General features: G+C 40.2%; 1 protein-coding gene across 2 annotated transcripts in view; it reads right to left on the reverse strand.

The window, feature by feature from the left end:
- Positions 1-14,907, reverse strand: part of NT5DC1 (5'-nucleotidase domain containing 1) — a 138,279-nt gene extending 123,372 nt beyond the window's left edge. Inside the window, exons 1-6 of one of the 2 annotated variants that reach the window (XM_050315020.1) lie at positions 14,691-14,907; positions 13,203-13,294; positions 11,493-11,564; positions 9,815-9,921; positions 8,081-8,160; positions 3,913-3,994 (exon numbers count right to left, since the gene is read on the reverse strand). In XM_050315020.1, coding sequence (XP_050170977.1) covers positions 3,913-3,994; positions 8,081-8,160; positions 9,815-9,921; positions 11,493-11,564; positions 13,203-13,294; positions 14,691-14,783 — 526 coding nt within the window. In that variant the 5' untranslated portion in view covers positions 14,784-14,907. The remainder of the gene's footprint in view (positions 1-3,912; positions 3,995-8,080; positions 8,161-9,814; positions 9,922-11,492; positions 11,565-13,202; positions 13,295-14,690) is intronic. The other variant, XM_050315021.1, reaches the window with a different exon arrangement.
- Between the last annotated feature and the right edge of the window lie 6,185 nt (positions 14,908-21,092).

Here is a 21,092-nt window from a genome sequence, read left to right on the forward strand (position 1 = left end):
CCCCAGGGAAGTGGTCACAGTACCAAGCCTCACAGTGTTCAAGAAGCATTTTCTCAGGCACATGGTGTGACTCTTGGGGATGGTCCTATGCAGAGCCAGGAGTTGGACTCAATGATCCTTGTGGGTCCCTTCCAACTTGGTAGATTCTGTGAAGACTTTTCAGTTTGAGTTTAATATTTTCTCCACATGAAGATCAGCAATCTACCTAAAGATAAAGCCCTTCCAGAAGCCTCATCTTTTCTGGATCATGGGCAGTAGAGGAAAGAAAATCCAACATGAGATTAAAATAAAAACATAAGAGCCTGTAATAGTACAAAAATCACTTCCAAAGAGGTACTGAAATTCCTGAAGTCTTAAGTTGTCAAAACCATGAAGCAACCAAACAACCACTTCTGTATTTAGCTGGAAAACACAGCAGAGAAATGCAAGAAGTTTACTTACTTCTTTGTTGCAGTTTTCACAATTAAGACAAATAAGGATATCTCATCACTGTTACATTAACATTAGGAATTACTAATGTTTTGCAGAAATTTTTGAGGATTCTTTCTTTCTGGCCAGAAGGGCACCTTTGCTTTTTGTTTTTCATATTTGAAGTTGTGTGTAAAAGATAAAACACACGTATCATAGACATCTAGATTCATTACTTTCTGCCAAGACCATAAATTTGTGATCAAAAATGTGTGTATTTCATCAAGCCTTCTTACGCACAATTTATGAAGTCGGCTGCCATATCAGTCATGATCTTTTTACTTCCCAAATGAAATGTAATCTTATGAACTGATTGAAAATATTACAAATACATAATTTTAACTATATAACCACAGATGCTACAGTTTTCAGAAGTGTCAGGAAAATTATAGGGAAAGACAACTATGCAGGAGAGAAAAAGTAGCCTTTAAGATAAGAAATTTAAAAGAATCTACTTTAAGAAGTTATATGAGGCAACATTTGCCTAAAAAAAGCAATTGACTTTTCTGACAAAAAAAGTCATCAAATCTGAAACTTTTCAAAAGGAAACAATTCTACAGTACTTCAAGTTTTCATTAGTCCTCTGAAGAGCAAACTTTGTCTCCATAACATGCTGAGGACCTCTGTCCACGTATCTTACTAGTATAAAACACATTGCCTCAAGAAGTTTCCTTTAAATTGCTCTTTACTAATGTCTTTGGAACATGCTCTAAATGCAACACATACAAGATAACAGTAACCACCTTAGAGTTGCAAAATATTCCAGTAATAAATTAAAGATTTAAGAAACAGATTCTCAAATCAACTTGGAGTATTAATTGCAGAGGGCATTCTTGCAGGTATTATTAGGTAAGAAATGACCACACTGCAAATATGAATATCTGTGTTCATTGCTACCTGACATCATGCATTTCTGACAGTATTGTTTCATAGATTTTTATTATTTTTTAAATTATTTTTCAAAAAGGAATGTCTGAATTACACAAGACTATTTTGGAACCCTCTTAGTTTCCTTTTGCAAGCCTCAGTTCTTCACTTCTTTACAAGTACAAGAGTGGGTTAATACATTTCACCAAGCTGAGTCAGCACAGTCATGCCTATCTGAAAGAGCCATCCAAAAAAAATATCATAGGGTAATTATCTAAGGCAATTACCATAGCTAAGACAATGAAAAGCAAAATCTATCAGACACCTGATTATGATCAAAAAAAATCATGTGAAAAAGAGAAGGGACATAGAGAAACAAGGGCATACTGACAACAAATCAAAGTGAACTGCAAACACTTGGTAGATTTCAAAAAATAAAATGGTCAGTCGTTCTGCTCTGACACTGACAATGGCACCACTAAGACGCCATTTCAAGTTGGGAACTTTGCGTCTCCTCATCTGACCACTTAATAAGTTTGCTTTTGAAATTTTACTTTGACTAAGTGTTAATGAGCACTGCTTTTCTCCCAAGGGTTAAACCCTCTACAAAATGTGGAGTTAAGTTAAAAGCCTGTGATTTTCAGGCCAGAGTCTGGACTATGAAAGACAGTGGGGCTTCCTGGTATGTAGATCTTGGAGCCAGGTTTAGGTATTTCCTCAAGAAGTTATGTTACACATGCAATTGAGAAAAGTAAAATCTCTTTGGCAGAAGCTTGTGATAGAAGATGCTTATTCTCATTTCACAGAGAGTCCTGAAGCAAAAAGAAATGCTCCATGAGAATATCAGTGCTAAGTGATACAGGAAGAAATTATCTCTGGTTCTTCTGACTCCTTGTTCAGTGCTTTATCTACTGGACCATGCTATTAAAAGGAAAACAAAACCACTATGAAGCCTTTCAAAGCGATGCATGACAGAATGTATCACTTTCTTATTTTTCAATATTTGAGTAGTGAATATAATCTGCACAGTTTCATTTCTTTATAGAGCTTTATCCAATAAAACTCATGCCTGTAAGTCACTATACTTTCCCATATTTTTAACATGCTTATGCATGTGCCTCTGATAGGAGCTACAAAGGATTGCATCATATCACACATCTGTTTGCAGATTCCAGGCTTACATAGACAAATAGGTACCTGATAGGTAGATACAAGCATAAACATTCATATGTACACACAAGTAGATACTTTCACATAAATAAAACCGAGCTGTTATTTGTGTGATTTCAAAGATCAGACTTTTAACTTTTTTTGGATCTCATTAGTTTCCAAAGAACACTTAAAAAAATTATTCTTTTTGCCAAATGCTGCACGATTCACACCATTTAAAACAAAGGGCAGTCATGTTTTGAAAAAAGAATTAACAAAAATGTTAAAAAAAATGTAGAGCTAATTACAGTTAGCTTCGTAACAGCAGAAAACAAAGGACACATTTATTTCCTGTATGAATGAGGTCCTAGGCAAATTTGTAACTACCAATCCCAGTCTATGCTTCAATGGAAACACAGTAACAACAAACAAAACACTTTAAGAATATCTTGCTGTCTTTTACAATATCCATCCTGACATCAACTACTATTTTTGTTTGAAATGTCTCTGAAACATTTTTGTCAATTACATTTGAAAGGAATACAGCAAGCAGGACACCTTAGGTGAGCAAAAAGTAATTTAAGGAACTAAAATTACATTCATACCTGATGAATGTTGCATCAACCAAGGTAATTCTAATAGTAGTTCAGAATTCAGAATTGACCATAAAATCGTTTTACAGAAAAAAAATTTGTAAAATATAATTTTAATTAATTCTGTGCACACTCAATGGTTAGCCTTTATTATCGACTTAGTATTGTATATGCCTAATAGAAACTCTGAAGTTATGTCTGTGAAAGAAGGAAAATAATTTCTAGCTGATGGGCATCCAAGATGTTTTCCAATTCTAATTTATATTACAGTATTATAAGGTTGGCTTTAGGTGGAGGAAGGCTATTATAAAAAAAAAGTTCTCTGTAACTGTTAGGAAATTTATAACAAAATAAAAACCTCACTATTGTGTGAATACTATGTTAGGAATTCTAGTCAAAACTAGAGTGCTACAGAAAAATCATAAAATACTAGTTAGTACTTGAATTTTCCCAATTTTCCCAATGTATTTCTGATTGTATTTCTAATTTTAGACATGATTACAAGATCATTAAGGAATAGATTCAAAATACAGTTCAAAGATGTCCACATTACCATATTAATCATGATAAGAAACCATTTTTCCTCTAAATTGAGTGAAATAGCACATCACAAATGTTATTAAAGATGGCAAAACACTTTCAGCTAAATGTAATAGAAATAGTAATGATAAAGATTCTCTATTCCAGGAAAATGTGTCTACTATACAACTACTGGTAAACTTGAAAAGTAAACGCTGTGTTGAGTAGCCCATAGCTTACTTGCAAATGTCTTTGCTCTGGCAAGCACATGTGATATTTCCAGCAATTACAGTGAGTCTTCAGCAAACTCACTTACCTTTAAAAGCTGATATTTTATAATTATGTTGGATAGCTGCCACCATGTCCTTCCAGAAGTCATATTTTTTCTGACCATCATGCTGTAAGTGTCAAAGGAACCTAGTCATTATATCAAGTATCAGCTATTACAAGCACTCATACTGAAACAGTGACAGGAATGCCATGAATAAACAAAATTACAGGGAGTAAAACAGTCTTAAGACAGTAGGATTCAGGACATCAGGACTCAGTAGTACCCAGCTTAACTCTGGGTAACTGCAGACAAGTTATCTCCCTACTTAAGAGACTTATAGTGGGGAGAGGAAGGGAAAAGGAGAAACGATTTATACTTGTGAGGAACTCTAAAACACTACAGCAAAGGGGGGCATTAGATAGAACAGCAACTTACAAAATGAGCAATGCCACTGACATTTGGGAAAAAGAAGTGCCTATACTGAACTTAATTAGCCAGCTGACTTTGTCTACAGCTTGGCACTCAAATCACCTTCCACCCTCAGAACTGGCAAATCCCTTCACTGTAATTTAGAGGTAATGCCCTCCTGCCAACAACCCCAGCCCAAACATCATATGAAATACTCATCCAGAAGCCTGGCTGAGCAGCACTTCATTGCATTTTACTCAGAAGACTGCCAAACCCCAGCTCTGGCAGAAGGACATGGGAAGGTGATCTGTGCTTAAGAACAGCCTCTCACTGTTCCTAGAAAGCTTTCCAGGCAGAGCAGGGAGCAGCTGCCCCTTCAGCATCTCACAGGAGAGAGAAAAAGCTTCTCAACCAGCTAAGCCCCACAGCACTATCAAACTCCACAAATTTTAAGAGTGATGAATTAAACAGATGGAATTGCACAGCCATCCAGTATTACAGAGGATTAGCTACAGAGCCTCTAAGAGGTGCTCAGAGTTACAAAGTAGCCCAGCAGTAGTAGTATCCTCTTTGAGTTTATACGTCACGGAAAGTTACTCTGCATTGCCATTACAGGATTTCCACACCTGCATTGGAATAAATTTCAAAGCAACTGTTACTAGACTTCAGGGCATGGCTGCCCTCTCTGTATTGACCTCACTGATGCCTGAATAATGACCCATTTTGTAAGAATAAAGCGTTTTCTAGAGAGGGAAACATTCAGAAACTGAAAAAAAACCAGACAACAACCAACCAACAAATAAACCCTTAACATCACCGAAAAAAAAGATGTAGTTTATATATACTGAAGTAAACTGCTATTTCAGGCCTAATCTGCCATGGAGGCTTCCAGAGAAACAGTCTGTCCTTAATTTTACAACCAGCAAGTCACACAAACAAGGTCTTTTAAGCACAACTAACAAGCACTATGGCAGTCTGCTTATCATCACCAGTTCTATAGGTTAAAAGCAGGAATGATACAGTGCTGTGGCTTTCAGACTTTTTAAAATCCATTCCTATAGAAAACTGCCACAGAAATACATTAGAGAACTAATAAAGAGAAAAGGTTTCATACATCAGACTTCAGTTAGCTGCTAACCAAGGTTTATTATTCAAAGTTGTGAACAGGAGGTATTGGGGATCATCTCTCTGGTGGCAACGGAACTAGCCTATGGTATCACTAACCTTAAAACAGATGGATTCACCTGTCTACTTCCCTCATACTCCATGTAGCTGACCTACTCATTAGTTTGGGTGTTTGTCTTTTTGCTTGTTTCTCTTAAAAAAATCAGTTCCTCGGAGTGCTGTTTTGAGGACAGATGGATACTAGTTTAAAAGAGGGTATACTTCCTTCAAAACATTTGAATTCAGAGAAGACTAAAATAACTGTCAAACTAATTCCTTGCAAATCTTCAGCCGATGCATACAAGACAAAGGAAAACTGACTGATTCCCCAAAAAGCAGAGAGGAAACTGTAAGCATGCCCATGTAGTCCACCATGATTTTCATGTGATTACCAAATGTGATTTCACTAGTTGAACTATCAAGACAAAGCAATATTTTGTGTAGCTTTTCAGTGTGAAGATCAAAAACATCAAGAAGCTCCCCTGCTTTTTCTGAAAATACATGAGTTCTGGCTCTGGAAACAGCAAAAGCAGGTACATTTTAAACAGTGCAGGGCAGTCCAGTATCCAACTCATGTCTAAACCCATCCTTTATCCAAACCTAGTATTTCTCTCATCTGCTTCCAGTAGAAAGCTTTCCCGATCCTACAATGTTGTCTGGGAAAGGTAAGGAAATAGCACTTATTAAAGAGTCTCAGAGAACAGGAAGCAGAAGACTGTCAGGAGTGGACCAGCAGAGGCCTACAGAGAATGGAGACAGATACAGAAAGGCTACGAAGAAACCTCGGAGGAAGAAATCGATCTAGAGGTGCTCTGACAGCTGCAACTGCAGGAAGCGCCTGAGATCCAGCGATAAGACGCCGCTTCCACAGACTCCTGCAGAATTCCCCTATCTGTGCCCCCCTCACCATTCCTACCCCTCCTTCCCTAACTCCCAAATCTCCCTATATGGCTGGACATATCCCTGCGGCCAATCCCTCCATTTTCCCTTATCTCTGACCCTTCGGATTCGTGCCCCTGGCAAGAATCCCACCCTTGTTCGAGACCCTTCTATGTACCCTCTATATAAACTGAAACCTTGTGTTAATAAAGAGCCATTTTGTGAGTCACCTATCTGGGGGCTCTTCCCTATACAAGATGCGCGCTAGGGTCTATCGCGGGGCCGAACCCCACCCGTGATAGAAGACCCTGCTTTCTTTTAGAAATGTGGAAGAGGAAAATATGATGGTTTCAAACCCTTAGGATGCAGCATTTTGCAGGCACGAGTACTGGGCTGGAGAGGTTGAACACCTCCTGCCTTGCATTTCTCTCATCTGGCTGATGCTAACCTTCCAGGGAATTACTGTAGCCCTCCTGTTGAAACTCGGCCAACATCCAGTAAAATACTCAAGAACTCCTAGCTGATAAAGAGGGTGCATGATCCACTTCTGGTATCCTTCTGGAGAAATGGCACAGGTTTAATTCTCTCTGGTTGAAGATGGCACTGGCCCCGGGTCACTGCTCCAGCTTGCAAACTAGTAACTGGATGTGAACACACATGCTAAGACCTACTTTCTCTCTCAATAAGCAGATGATTTGTGCTGAGTCTAAATCAAATATAAAATAAATTCAGTACAGATGTTACAACTGAGACAGGGTTCTAAGCTGTGAACAGCTTAGAGGAAAGAGACTAATCAGCGAGAAAATTAAGTCTTATGGAGCATCTGTCCTCCATGTTTCCCTGGTAAGGTAGTTTTAGCTAACTCTTCATGCAGCACACAGGCAGCAATCTATCAGCAGGCTATTTTGGAGTGAAGGTTAAAGCATCAAATCAGTTAATATCCAAAGGGACCCCAGCTACTCATCTCACAGCTCTGACTTTCATTCTGCATACAAAGTTTAGTGTTGAAAATTTTCAGGCCTGCAGCATGTTGGTACCTCTAGCCAGAAGATTACATCAGTCCTATATAGTTGTTACTACGTGAGAAGAGCCCTCTCCTACCTCCGGCTGCAAGTTAAAGATTCAAACCTTCTTTTACATAAAAAACCAATAATCATTAAACTTCAAAGGTAGAATTTAGGACATTCTCTATCTAAAAAGCATTGAAAAAAGTTCAAGTAATTGTACTTTCCACCTTGAGAATTTAACTTATTGTTTAGCAGAGGAAAAAAAATAAAAAGACACTATCAAAGAGGTATAATTACATCCGTGTACACATATCAATATATTTAGAACAAAAACAAGCTTAAAAATAATGGAAGTTTTCAGCTTATTAACAACTTGCAAATTAGCAAATTGGGTCATTCAGAAGACTTACATTATATTTAATTTGAGTATCATCAAGTATAATTAAAGGAGACTTTAAGAACTATATTCGGCATGTCACAGGGCAAACTTGAGGAAACTATTAGTATCCTAGTATTCTATTAGTATCCTAGTTATTTGTGCCCTCTGGTGGAAGTACTTTTACTTTGAACATGCCATATAACTCACAATTATCTTCAGAGACAACTTTAATACACTAAGAGAAATGAGAAAAAAGCTAAAGACCTTGATGTTGTTCAATACCTTATTTGTATGCATTTAATAATGCATGCAAGAAGTTTGGTGGTAGGAGAAAAAGATAATGCAATACTTGATTTTCAAACAATCCAGTTCTTACCTGATCTAAGCTGTCCACAACCCTTGCACACAACAGAGCTCCTGGCAGGTCAAAATAATTATCATACAAATAGTATTTGGCTGGAAAAAAATAATTTAAAAAAAAACTTTTTAAAAATTGTATGCTTTAATCACAGATAACAACTACATTTAAACAATAATATAAGGTCCTATTTTGATCTTACTGGTAATGAGCATTATCTGTTTCTCAATCTTTTTTAGCCTTTATTATCACTTCTGAATCTCAAAATTGGCAACTAAGTGTTGTTTACCTATATCAAGGCACTGAGATTTTAAAAATACATTTTAAGGTTCTAAAAGAACTTTTCTGAAAGAAAAGGGGAGAACCTTGAGTTTTAAGATTCAGGACATAATCATTCAACTCTTCCAAAATATCTGTTTCCCTAGCAGTGGAAACACAGAGAAAGCATCTGAGAAGTTGTTTAAGAGACAACTGGACAGGTCTCACATATGATGGTGATGTCCTTTGCACACACATGCTGCAGACAACACCTTAGCCCAACGGGAGCCATGTTCACATTATTACATGAGTACCCAAAACAGAACTATACAAGGAGAGTGTAAATGTCTCCCCAGACTAAGGTCATGTTCAACAACTCTCTCCTAGGAGTGAAATGACTTAACCAGTGATTTTTTTTTTTCATGAACTTGTCTGTGCTGTCTCTGAGGTGCATTAATGAATGAGCCAGCAAAATGGGGATTAGCATTCACGAGAGAGACTGAGTGCGTGCTTCAAGGAAAAAGAAAGGCAGATATCCCATATGACCAAAGGAAACCTTTCTCTTCCTCCCTTTTGCAAAAGATTACCTGAAGGTTAGAATAATCATGTCAGCAAAATCTCAAGGAAAGTATCTCCATTACATAACAAAAGGCAACTTAACTGAGCACTTCCTGTGTGCTACTCACAACTGCCAAGACCAAAGTAAAACAGAGAGGAAACATAGAGTAAAAATGCAATCATAGCCACAGTGCCTTCAAAGTGACTGCTATCTCAAAATCAAGAAACTTCAACTGTAAGGGGAGAAATTTTGGTTCCAGACCCACTCTTTTCTTTGCACCTGCACCTAGGCCTCCAGTAACAGCACTGATAAGTCAACAGTTAACAGAAATTTAGTATTTGCCAAATGTGTTCTAAATAAGATAGGATATCAGTCAGCAGGTGGTGAGCAATTGTACTGAACATCACTCGTCTCCCTTGGGCTCTGTTGCTCTCTCTCTCCCTATCATTACAATAATTATTAGCAGTATTATTTGCATATTTATTATTATAACATTTCATTTGAATTATTAAACTGTTCTTATCTCAACCGACAAGGTTTACCATTCTTTCTGATTCTCCTGGCCACTGGGCCTGGGCAGGGAAGGAGTGAGCGAGCAGCTGTATGTTACTTAGTTGCTGGCTGGGGTTAAATTGTGATACTGGTAGCGTCAGTCTACTTCAACACGGGACAATGCGCCCATTACTATAACTAGAACATGCCTCCACTATCAGCAAAGTTGTCTTGTCATTGGTGAAATAAATTTAAGGTGAACTTTAGAATTAGAAGTTAAAAATACACAAAAATCAAGTTTCCCCTAATATATTTACCTTTACATTTATATTCCATTAATTCTCAGCTCTAGTACTTTTACAGTTTTGTGGTAACTACTAAGTATGATGCACTGAAGGGCCCAGAGCAATTTCAAGGAAGAGGACATGCTAAAGTATACCTACCTGTGCGTGAAACCATTCCACTGACTGTATTAAAATGTTTCCACTCCCTCCTTCCATATATCTCCAGGATCTCTTCGAATGTCATGCTCTTTGTACCATGGCTTGCCCTATTTGATGCATTAAGTTGTTCAAAAAACCAAAGGAAAAAAAAAGGAAAAAAAAAAGGAAATGTTTGAAAACACCTAAATTACTACTTCTGCAAAGTAACACTCTGCAAAGTAACTGCAACAGAATACTGCAATGCCTGCAAGTTGATCAAAACTGACTCTCTTTATAGCTCAGAAATTTCCCAGGACCTAAGCTTTTACCATATACATTACAGTTTTTGATAAAAGCCTTACTACACAAAGGTTTGGTTGGCTGGGGGCACAGCTACTGTGCCTCACCTGCTAACACAATCACTCTGTATTGCTCGAATGTTTTCAATTGTGTGAGGACACTCTCTATACCTGAGCTATCAATATACACTGCACAAAAAGGCACAGTGCAGAAAGCCTATACATCATTCTGAAGCCCTGTAACATTCAGAGAATGCAGGGCAGAACTATGGAAAAGTGCTAGTTTGAGCCCTGCAAGCAGCTCTTTAACATAGAAGTACACACAAACCTTTTTAGGAATTATAAATCAATGAGTTTGACCATCAAATTTGGCCCCATTTTGAAGTAAATGCAGGCAATGCCAGGCCAAGTAATCCTGTACCACTCTTGCCTTTAACAAGGTACACAGTTTAATCTTGAATTCTGCATTTAGTACTCCAAAATTCATGCTATTAAATGAATTTTGGGATACACAGCAATGACTCAAAGGTATTTCTTTCTTCTTTTAATGAGCTCTGATTTTCCCTAGCATCTTCAAGTTCCTTCTCCCACATGCTATCAGAAAAAATAAAAAGTAGAGTCTGTCTTGCATACTAAATTACACATTTTTTTATTCTAGAACAAAATAACAGAGAAATGGGGCTAGGACTGATATTCTTTAGGTATATTTACTTTTCAGATATTTGATTCAAAATAGCAGTCTACTGTGTTTAAGAACAAAACAATAAGGAGTGAAAGAGGAGCTAAGGATGTACCAAAATGACAACTGAAAGCAAAATATAGCTTTAAAGAGGAAAACCCCCAGAATTCTGAAAGTGAATGTATCAGTTTCTGTGTTTAATTTATCTCAAGCTATTTAAATTATACGTTGTAAGCCTGCAGAATTTTGAATGTATATGGTAGAAAGATAATAGTGTTCCTATCATTAGCATTAGTCATTAGCACTGCCTCCAGGTGAGGTTACTCACAATCCAAAGAAAAACCTTATTCCAGATTTTACCAGAACTGGACAAAGAGTACATTGGTAGCCATCAAAAAAGTGAATTTACTTTCAAGAAGTGTGCCCTCAGAGTCTCTGATGTTTTTTAAAAATGAGATATTATTTACTACTAGCTAGCATGGAAACATTACAAAAAGACTGGATATGTAACATTAAGAGAAACTGAGTACTACATTACCAAAGATTATTTCAACTTCTACATCTAATAAATGGATGCATGTTGAAATTAGTATTTTAAATATTTATAAACATATATATACACTTATAAAATTGAAGACGGTGTTTAGAAAAGGGATAATATTTTGGCAAATTTAACAATACAACTTATATTTAGTAATATAGACCTTACTGTAAATACTACCTTAAAACTGTTCCATCTTCTGCAAGTTTCAGGAAGTTTCCTTCTTCAATGTCCAACACCAAACCTTTGCAACTAAGAATAATTTGATTTCAAGGAAGAAACAATTAATGTTTTCAGAGGAATGCCCTCTTATCTATCAGTGATACGCAGTTACAGAAGCTATGGTGCTTCTGTAGCAATGATGCTACACAAAACTGTGCAAGTCACAACCTTTCAAATACTTTCATATTTGAACAATGCTCCATATAAGCATAAACATACTATTACAATGAGGACTGGATTTCACTTACATAGCAAAATTCTACTGAATAAATCCAATTCCATGTTCGGTGACTGTTCAGTGACTGTTCATAGAGATTGGTTCAAGGATTAAGATCCAAACATATACAACTAAGTCACTTCTATTAAAGAAATATTTTTTTGGTGGCAACTCCTCTAGTTAGTATTACTAGACTGATAACACCAATTATTGTGGGAAGGAGAGGTAGAACATTGCTCTAAATGAGGCAACTGAATAACCAAAGAAGCATTGCCATGCTAGCCAGCACTAACAAGGGCAAGAGTTGACACATAGGAGAGACACTCATCAAGAGTTTCTAACTCTTCCTAATCAATTTGTATATTCCAGATAATTGAATCTACATTTACTTAGGTTGTTTAGAAAATTAGTTCAGAGTTCAATGGTTAGAATACAATTGAATAAACGAGACTGAGAAAGTAATTACACCTTCATCCTCTGTTATAACACACCCAAAAAAAAAGAATATATGACATGAAGGCAGCAAGAAGATCCCAACCTTTCGTGAATGACACCTGGACAAGTAGCACTGACACACAGCTACCAGCACTGTGGGCTTTTAGGTCCACATTAATGAACCTCCTGCTTCAGTAAGAAATTGAGACCAAGATATCTAGATCTTAACAAAGGATCTCTTGCATCAGGCCTCAAAATGTGAGAAATAGATACACTGCTTGTCTCGTGGAAGTTGTAATCAATCCCAGTGGAAACTGTCCAGTCAAATATTATAAAAACCATTACACAAGAATACATGTGTTATTTAGTTAAGAAATCTGTTTTTCCTAAAAAACATCCAGTGATTACCTGGCTGTAAAGTCCCCACCACCATGGCCTAGACAATAACCCATGAAAGTCTGAAGACCAAAGATTTGAGTTCAAGATCCTGCTCAGAGACCGCTGAGTTCAGAGCAGGAGCCTGCATTTCAGTCTTTTGCATCACAGCTTTGTGACTGACGTGCCACCAAAGAGCTACCCATTTGCGCACCTGTCCTTGGTTTCTCAGAAGGCTGTTGGGATTATTATGCCTTACACAAACAAAACCACATCTGTCAAGATAAAAATTACTAAATTCTGATGGTTACTGGATTTACCAGTTAAATAGAAGGTAGAAGACAAAGAAGTTACATAAATAAGAGAGTAAGTCAGACTAAAAAGTTTGTGTCCAGACAGCTAGAAGCACAGACAAAGCAAGCTCGGATGCTCAGTTCTCTCTTCAAAACACCATGTTAGAAGTATCTCATGACAAATTCTTGTTAGAACAAGTATTTAAAACTGTAATTCTGGATCTATCAGTTGGGTTTGACACTCCTAACAGCAACTGCCTAGTAAGAGAAGCTGTTTTCCAAGCTTTGTAAAAGTTATAGCATAAAGGAAGTTATGAAAAAAGTTTCTGTTATCTTCAGCGTACTCACCAGAAGTCTAAGCTGTCTGGAGCTAGAATCAGCAAGTCTTCATCATACCCCTTCTCCGTTACCAGATACTGGGCAAAACTATCATATATTAGCTACAAATGAAAAAATACATACATTAATTATATTGATTAAGTGAGATCAAATATACTGCTTCCTTGGAAAGTGGCAAGATACACGTGTTAGCGTCTCCTAAGTGAAATCAAACCAGGGGTCCTGGCCTACTGCCTCCACTGGGAAATAGTGCCTGAGATTATTTCTGTCATGGCTGGAAAAGGTATATGTCTGGTGTACCTTGTCCAGCACAATTAAGTTTGCAATATTCTACCCTGAGGTTCCTGTGCTTCAAGACTGTTGGGAAACCAAGAGGGTAAATACTTAAAGACTAGTCACTATTTTCCCCTCCCCAATATTTTTTGTGTTTCAATTTTAAATGTCATGCTTACTGAGATTCAATAAGCAGCTTCCAAAATAATAAATATTTAACCTTAGGGGACATTTAAAAAGTATTTGAAGGAATATACACCATCAAGAACATGCCTGTGTAAGACATGATGTGGTGTTGTGTGGCATAACAGAAAGAATATGGAAGGTAAGCCTAGAATTGTACAGTTCCCAGCTAGAAATAGGCTTATACATTTTCCTGCTTCTATTGTAAGGAAGATGCTTTTCCATGGAATTTCACTCAGAGCTAAAGGAGAAGCAATGCACTTTTTCAACACAGGATACACTGCACAATGCCTATTAACAAATGGGGCAGCTCATAAACATTTGTTCCTATATAGAATTCTGAAATATCTTGCAATTCGTGTAGGAGTCCTGTGCAGTGCAAAATGTACTGTAGGTGAATGGAGGCAAATTACCATGAGCATACATTACACAAGGTAGCTCCGGGGCAGAGTCCTGACATCAACAAAGAAGACGAGTCAATGAAAGAGTACCGCTAGGGAGTTTAAAAAAAAAGAAGTGCCAAGGGCGGGAAGGCACAGCACATGACAACAGTTCCTCTCCGAAAAGGACAACAGAGTTGAGTCAGGGGTGCTGAGTTCCTCTGAGCTCGGCATTTTATTATAAGCACCAGAAAGTTTTCAAAGATCGCCTGTTTAAAGTGCTGCGGACTCCTCACTCTGCAGCATCTCTGGATGTGGCGGGGAGGTGCGGGTACTGTCTTTATTCTCAGCGCCGCTACAGCTGGGAAAGAAGCACCTTTTTCAAGGAGGAAGATATGGCTGTCCCCTTCGCTCGGGCACAGGCCTGCTGAGGAAGGGCCCGGCGAGAGATGCACTTGGGTTTCTCTCATCGCCCTGGGTTTCTCCGTGGATATTTGAGACAGCTCGCCCAAGGCTCGCTGCTCCCGCCCCGGGGGTCCCGGCCCCGCAGCCCTTGGAACCGGCACTTTCCCTTTCGCTTGGGCAGGCGGCGGGGAGCGGAGCGGGGTCCCCCTCCCGCGGCTCCCCCCCCGGCCGGGCCGTGCCGCCGGCCCGCACTCACCCGTGCGCTCTGCGGGAGGTGGTACCGGCAGAGCGTGTGGTCCAGGTCGAAGCCCACCACGTCGCAGTCAGCCAGGGAAAAGTACTGCTGCATCGCCGAGCCGCCGCCGCGCCGCCGCAGGCGGGCGGAGGAGACGAAGGAGGAGGAGGAGGAGAAAGAGGAGGAAGGAGCTCGGGCGGCGCTTCCTGCGGCACGGACGGTGCGGGGCTGAGCGGAGCGGTGCCCGCACAACACCCTCGCCCCGCCCCGGCGGGGCCGCCCTCACCTGCGGCGCAGCCCGTCCGCGAACACGGCGTTTGCAAGGGGCGGGCGCAGAGGGCGGGCGGCCGGAGGCGTGCCCAAGCACTCCGATTCGAAAAACACGCTTCCCGCCGAGGCTTTGTGTGCTGGGGAGCGGGCGTGGGAACGGAGGGCTCCCGCTCTTCTGACTTCGGGCGGCTGCCTCGCGAACGCGGGTCATCGGGAGGGCTTTTGCAGGGCGCAGGCGGAAAGCAGGAGTCAGCCTTGGTTAATGACAGGACGGCCAGTGCCCCACTGCAAGGGCCCCACCGGAGACAGTTATCTTATTTAAGTGGACAAACAATACTACTACTTCATTATACACCCTCAGCACGTTCGCGACGGCATCAAGGTGAGTGGTGCCGTCGACACTGTGGAGGGAAGGGATGCCATCCAGACGGACTTTGACATACGTGAGAAGGCAGGACTGTGTAAACCTCTTGAAATTCAACAAGGCCAAGTGCAAGGTCCTGCATCTGCTTCGGGGCAATCGTGGGAACAAAAGCAGACTGGGTAAACAATGGATAGAGGGCAGCCCTGAGGAGAAGGACTTGGGGGTGTTGGTGGATGAGAAGCTCAACATGACCCAGCAATGTGTGCTGGCAGCCCAGAAAGACAACCATGCCTTGGGATGCATCAAAAGAAGTGTGGCCAGCAGGTCGAGGGAGGTGATTCTGCCCCTTTTATGCTGCTCTTGCTGTGTCCAGTTCTAGGGCCCTCAACAAAAGAAGGATGTGAAGCTGCTGGAGAAAGTCCAGTGCAGGGCCATGAAGATGACTGGAGGGCTGGAGCACCTCTCCTATGAAGACAGGCTGAGAAAGATGGGGATGTTAGGCCTGGAGAAGAGAAGGCTTCAGAGAGACCTTACAGAAGCCTTCCAGTACCTAAAAGGAACTTATGAAAGAGCTGTAGAGGGACTTTTCACAAGGGCATGTAGTATCCCTGCTCATGGCATTGTGGTTGGAACCAGATGATCTTTAAGGTCCCTTCCAATCCAAACCATTTTATGATTCTGTGATTATCAAAGTCCCTGCAACTCTATACAGCAAACATGCTTTGTTGTACATTTAGCTGTGGAAAACCCAAAAACCCACAAGTAACCAGCTACTTTTTTATTTATTGACAGCTTTGGTAATCAAAAAAAGAATAACGCTAAGAACAGTACAGTCTGTGTTCAGAATACATAATCAAATGAATTTTTGATAGATACCTGCTCAGTAAGTAGTGCCATAGTGCAATTAGTAAGAAAGTGCTGTCTGAAAGAAAGTACTATGTTTGGAGAAAAGCAAATAAATGAGAGTTACATTGATGTAGTCCTGCTCTCTGTGGTTGAACTTGAATATAGTGTACTGTTAAGGCTGGACTCAGGATGCTAAAACAGTTGGGCTTGACAGGACCTCCTTATTCTTCTCTTATTCTTTTCTCTTTGTTGACCAATGACACCATCAACACTTTGGTTTGATTCGCAAAATATGAAAAAAACTCTAGTTGAATATAATCAAATAAATATATTTTCTTTTAAAATTCTTTTATAGCTATAAATAGAATAATATAAAACATATTTGAATTGAGAACAATTGTTCTAAAACTTTTAATACAAGTTATCTTTCCATGTTGCTTACCTATACACAGCTGTAAGTGTCTGCTTTGGGGTGCATAACCATACCGGCAGTCTGCAGCAGCAGTTTTGATTATATAAAATTATGCTTTGATTTTTTTCTGGGTGACTCAATGATAATTTGGTATTACAGAGTGAAATGCTTTTGGAAATACATTCAAATAGTTTAATGAGATAAAAAATACTTATATAAGTTCAGGTAGACACAGAGGAAAGAAATTTAAATAACATGACCTATTACATGCATTTAAAAATTGTACAGAGAAATTCAGTGTCAGATTAGAAAGTGGGTAACACAGTAAAATACATGGAAATTTGGAATAAAATTCGCACATGCTAATAGTAGGACAGGATGGGCACTTAACAGTAAGAAAGAAATGGATTGCATAGTTTTGTGTTAGCCCACTTGTCCCAGTTTAAATGAGACAAGGGTCTTTTGCTGAGGATGGATTAGGAGGAAAAGACCCAAACTTCTCTTTCCAAGCAATTATAAATCCAAAATTAAGAGGCTTCGATTGAAGGAAAACAAATTATGGAAAAGGGAAAATAACAGCCCTTTATTAAAGGTATGTGTGTATTAACAGGAACACGGAAAAAAAACCACAAGTAAAATAACTAAGCAATACTCCTATACCCACCAATAATCCCCTTTAAGAACAAACCCGATAAACCGGCAAGAAGAAAATCAAACAGTTCAATTTTTTTGCACCTTTTGGTGCAGTTCCAACCACCGTCAGCAGGGGACACCGTCGGGTCACTGGAGATGCAAAATTTGTAATGTCCTGTATCATTCACCAGGTGGCGCTGTTGGGTCACTGAAGGTGCAAAAACTTGTAGTGTCTTATTGTAGTCACCAGGTGGCGCTGTTGGATCACTGGAGAAAGCAGAACTTGTACTGTCCAGTGCCCATCACCAGGCGGCGCTATGGAATCCCTAGTCACTGCCCTGTGGGATGGGGAAAAAAACCCAAAACAGTACTCTCCAGGTACAAACCAAAAACCAAAAAAAAACTCAGTTCCCCTTCCCTTCCCACACTGGGGAAGGAGAGAGAGAGAGGGACTGGAGGGGGGGGGGGAAGGGAAAGAAAAAAAAACCAGCAATAAAACAGAAAGTTCTCCCAATGGAAGAAAACTCACGAACTTCAGCTGATTAGGATTAGTGTTAAGCAGGGCCTGCAGCCAGCAACAGCTGAGAAGAGAACAGCAACAAACTCCACTCCGACAGGAAGAAAAGAAGCAAACTAGGCAGCTCTGCAGCTTATCGCCGGTCCTCGCCTCACTGGCCCACACACACCAGCCACACCTCCCTTCCCCACCTCCTTCCAGCCCCACACACCAGCTCCCCCTCAACTCTTCCCCCTTCGTTGTCAAGGAGACTAATAATAATGGCCAGTCTTCGCAAGCGAAGATCCGGGGAAGGTCTTTCCACCTTCCAGCCTGCGCATTGGATTTTTTAGGTGAGACACAGTGTGCGCGGAACTGAGCCCACCCTTTAATCCTAAGGTTCATCTGCCGGGGCCAAGCGAGCTTGGACGGTGGCAGCGAGGTCCTTAGGACGTAGATGGGTTGCCTTTAAGGGCTAACGAGCCCCACCTGCCCGGGATTATATATGTATGCCCATCCTAAATTATGTAAACATAATTATACATATATATGTTTTAGATATATGTTAAAGAAAGAAATATATGCCTAAATACATAAAAATTAATATGTGTGAAATCTGAACATACCAAATGATAAATCTGGGACATCACACACAACAGGGATCATTACTATCAAGATGAGGCAGCAGCCTGGGAATGCAGAGCACAAGAAAATTTACCTTCCTAAAGCTGCTCACTTTAGAAAACAGAGAGCAAATTCCTGCACCACTGAAGGCAATGGCCACAATTTTGATTGACTTCAGTAGGTCCTAGAGGTCACCCACAGCTGGTGTTTCACACTACCCTCACATAAATATCTGGACAGATATTGAAAATCATACATTCATTGATAGAGTCATGGGATGGTTTGGGTTAGAAGATCATCTGGTCAAACCCTCTGGTCACTGTGTTCACTGTCAACTGAAGGTAATCTTGAAAATCCAGATTTTGTGAATGCTGTATTATATTGACAGTAATGACAACCTATCATAGAATTTACACCACAAAAGTACTAATCGTATTTAATCTTTAACCACTTTGTGTAGGAAACAATATTCCCCTAGGGAGAGATTCAGCAAGTTAAATTTCAGGTACATGAAGCTGAAGATTAAATTAGAAGTTTGACAACAAGAAATAGAGAAAATACTGATGAAGAGAATTGGTTTTCAGTTCTGGAGAAAGAGAAGATAAATGAAAGAATAACCTTTATCTTCAGTATTTGTAGTACAAACCTGGTAACAGGAAAGTCTAGGCAGTTTTCTTTCAGCACACAACCCCCCCATTTCATTTATTTTTCTTTTGTCTTAGAAGTGTTTTGTCTTTCAGGTTCTTCCTTTCAGATGAATCTTTTAAACATACTGACATCCCATTCTAGGGCCTTTCTCAGAAAGGAGCTGCCTTTAATAGAAATTATCTGCAACAACTGAACCACCTTTATGTGTTAACAGCACCCTTTCAGCTCTGTTGTTCAAGTTTGATGGCACCATGGGCCACTCAGAGATATCCACATAACTGAGGTTGAACTGTTGGGCTATCAGGTCCTTACTAAGATTATTTTAGGTTTCCCTGTGGTTAATTTATGCACCAAAGTAATTACTTTTATGTTGTAAATACGTGGTAATTGGGAAAAAAATCATAAATCCTGTCCTAGTAGGGGAAATTTCTAATTGGTAGAGTTGCTTGTGGTGTGGCTCATCTGCAGCTGCAGCATCCCTCAGGCTGGGGCTGCAAGGTTTCCCCAAGAGAGATTCCTGCTTCAGCCCACAGGACCTGAAGCACAGACACTGGTGGACAGCAGCTGCTGCCCTCCCTCAGTGCCTTCACAGTTTAGCAATCTACAGGAAACACATGTGAAGTTGGAGATCTGATGTGTAAAACCCTTTTATGGACATGCAAAGGGGCCTTTTTGTTTCTGTTATAGAATCAACCGGGTTGGAAAAGACCTCTGAGATCATCAAGTCCAATCCTTGATCCAATACCACCGTGGTTACTAGACCATGGCACTCAGTGCCACATCCAGTCTCATCTTAAAAACCTCCAGGGACAGAGAATCCATCACCTTCCTGAGCAGCCCATTCCAATGTCTGATTACTGTCTCTGTAAGGAATTTCATCCTAATATCTAAGTTAAGCTTCCCCTGGCATGGACCATGCCCTCTTGTCTTACTGATAGTTACCTGGGAGAAGAGACCAACCCCCACCTGGCTACAACCTCCTCTCAGGTAGTTGGAGAGAGAGATGAGGTCTCCCCTGAGCCTCCTCTTCTCCAGGCTAAACAACCCCAGCTCCCTCAGCCTCTCCTCACAGGACTTGTGTTTGAGTTCCTTCACCACCCTGTTTGCTCTTCTCTGGACCTGCTCCAGCACTTCGACATCCTTCCTGAACTGAGGGGCCCAGAACATCATGCCTGATGCCTGCTTTCCACGCAGAACAGGCTCCTAACACCACGTAGTTTTTCGGCACAGGAGTGCAGTAACACACCCAGGAGAGCAAAAGAAGCATAACAGAGTGCAGTAACACACACAAAGACATGAGAACTGTGTCAGAATACCTCACCCTAGCTGTCACACCGAAGTTGTAGGCCTCTGAGTGAGACAGTTATTCCAGTTCCTTGTTTTTTTTGTCCTTAAGAGGGCAGCAGTACAACACATTGGAGCTTCCCTCCCAGTTAGCTTTGAATTGTGTGCACATCAGTCTATTTTACTTTCCTTAAACTTTGTGTGTATTGTCCTGAGACGGTGTAAGTTGGCTTTGTTGGTTTTGACCCAGCTATGCAGTTGTAGCCATTTGTCTATTTTGGCAAAGGTTATGAGCTTAGTTAAAAGACGGGAAAAGGCCCTCATATTGCTATGGCAGAGTATGCTAAAAATAAGACAAGAATTTGAACAAACATGGAGTGTTTTCATTTTAGACAAGGAACACCTTCATACAGAGAAGTAAGGTCAGAACATTTTTCCCTGTTTGTTTTTAAAAACATATGATAATACTTATGGAATTGCATTAGTCAAACCAAAAAGTGTTGGGTTGGGTTTTTTTATATTTTATTTTAGTACACTGGTAAAAGATAAATCTCAGGTTTGCACTTGATTTAGCTTTTGACCTGTGAAATTGTTCAGTGCAGAGGTAGAAGAATGCCTCACAACCCAGCATTCCCATCCTATACCAACAGAGTACCTCCAACCCCACTGAGACTTGATGCCCACTCTCCGTGCTGGGATAAATCTTTGCTCTTCACAGCACAAACTCCCCATCTGAAAACTGTTACTTTCATCCCAGACTGACAGGAGGACAGAGCCCACATCTCAGGCTCACCCAGTCAGCCCAGCTCAGTGAGCTCTGTACACGTCTCCTGAGAGCTCCCCCCA

The sequence above is a fragment of the Myiozetetes cayanensis genome, unplaced genomic scaffold (genome assembly GCF_022539395.1).
Source record: "Myiozetetes cayanensis isolate MyiCay16 unplaced genomic scaffold, myiCay2020 scf2-11, whole genome shotgun sequence".
Lineage (NCBI taxonomy): Eukaryota > Metazoa > Chordata > Aves > Passeriformes > Tyrannidae > Myiozetetes > Myiozetetes cayanensis.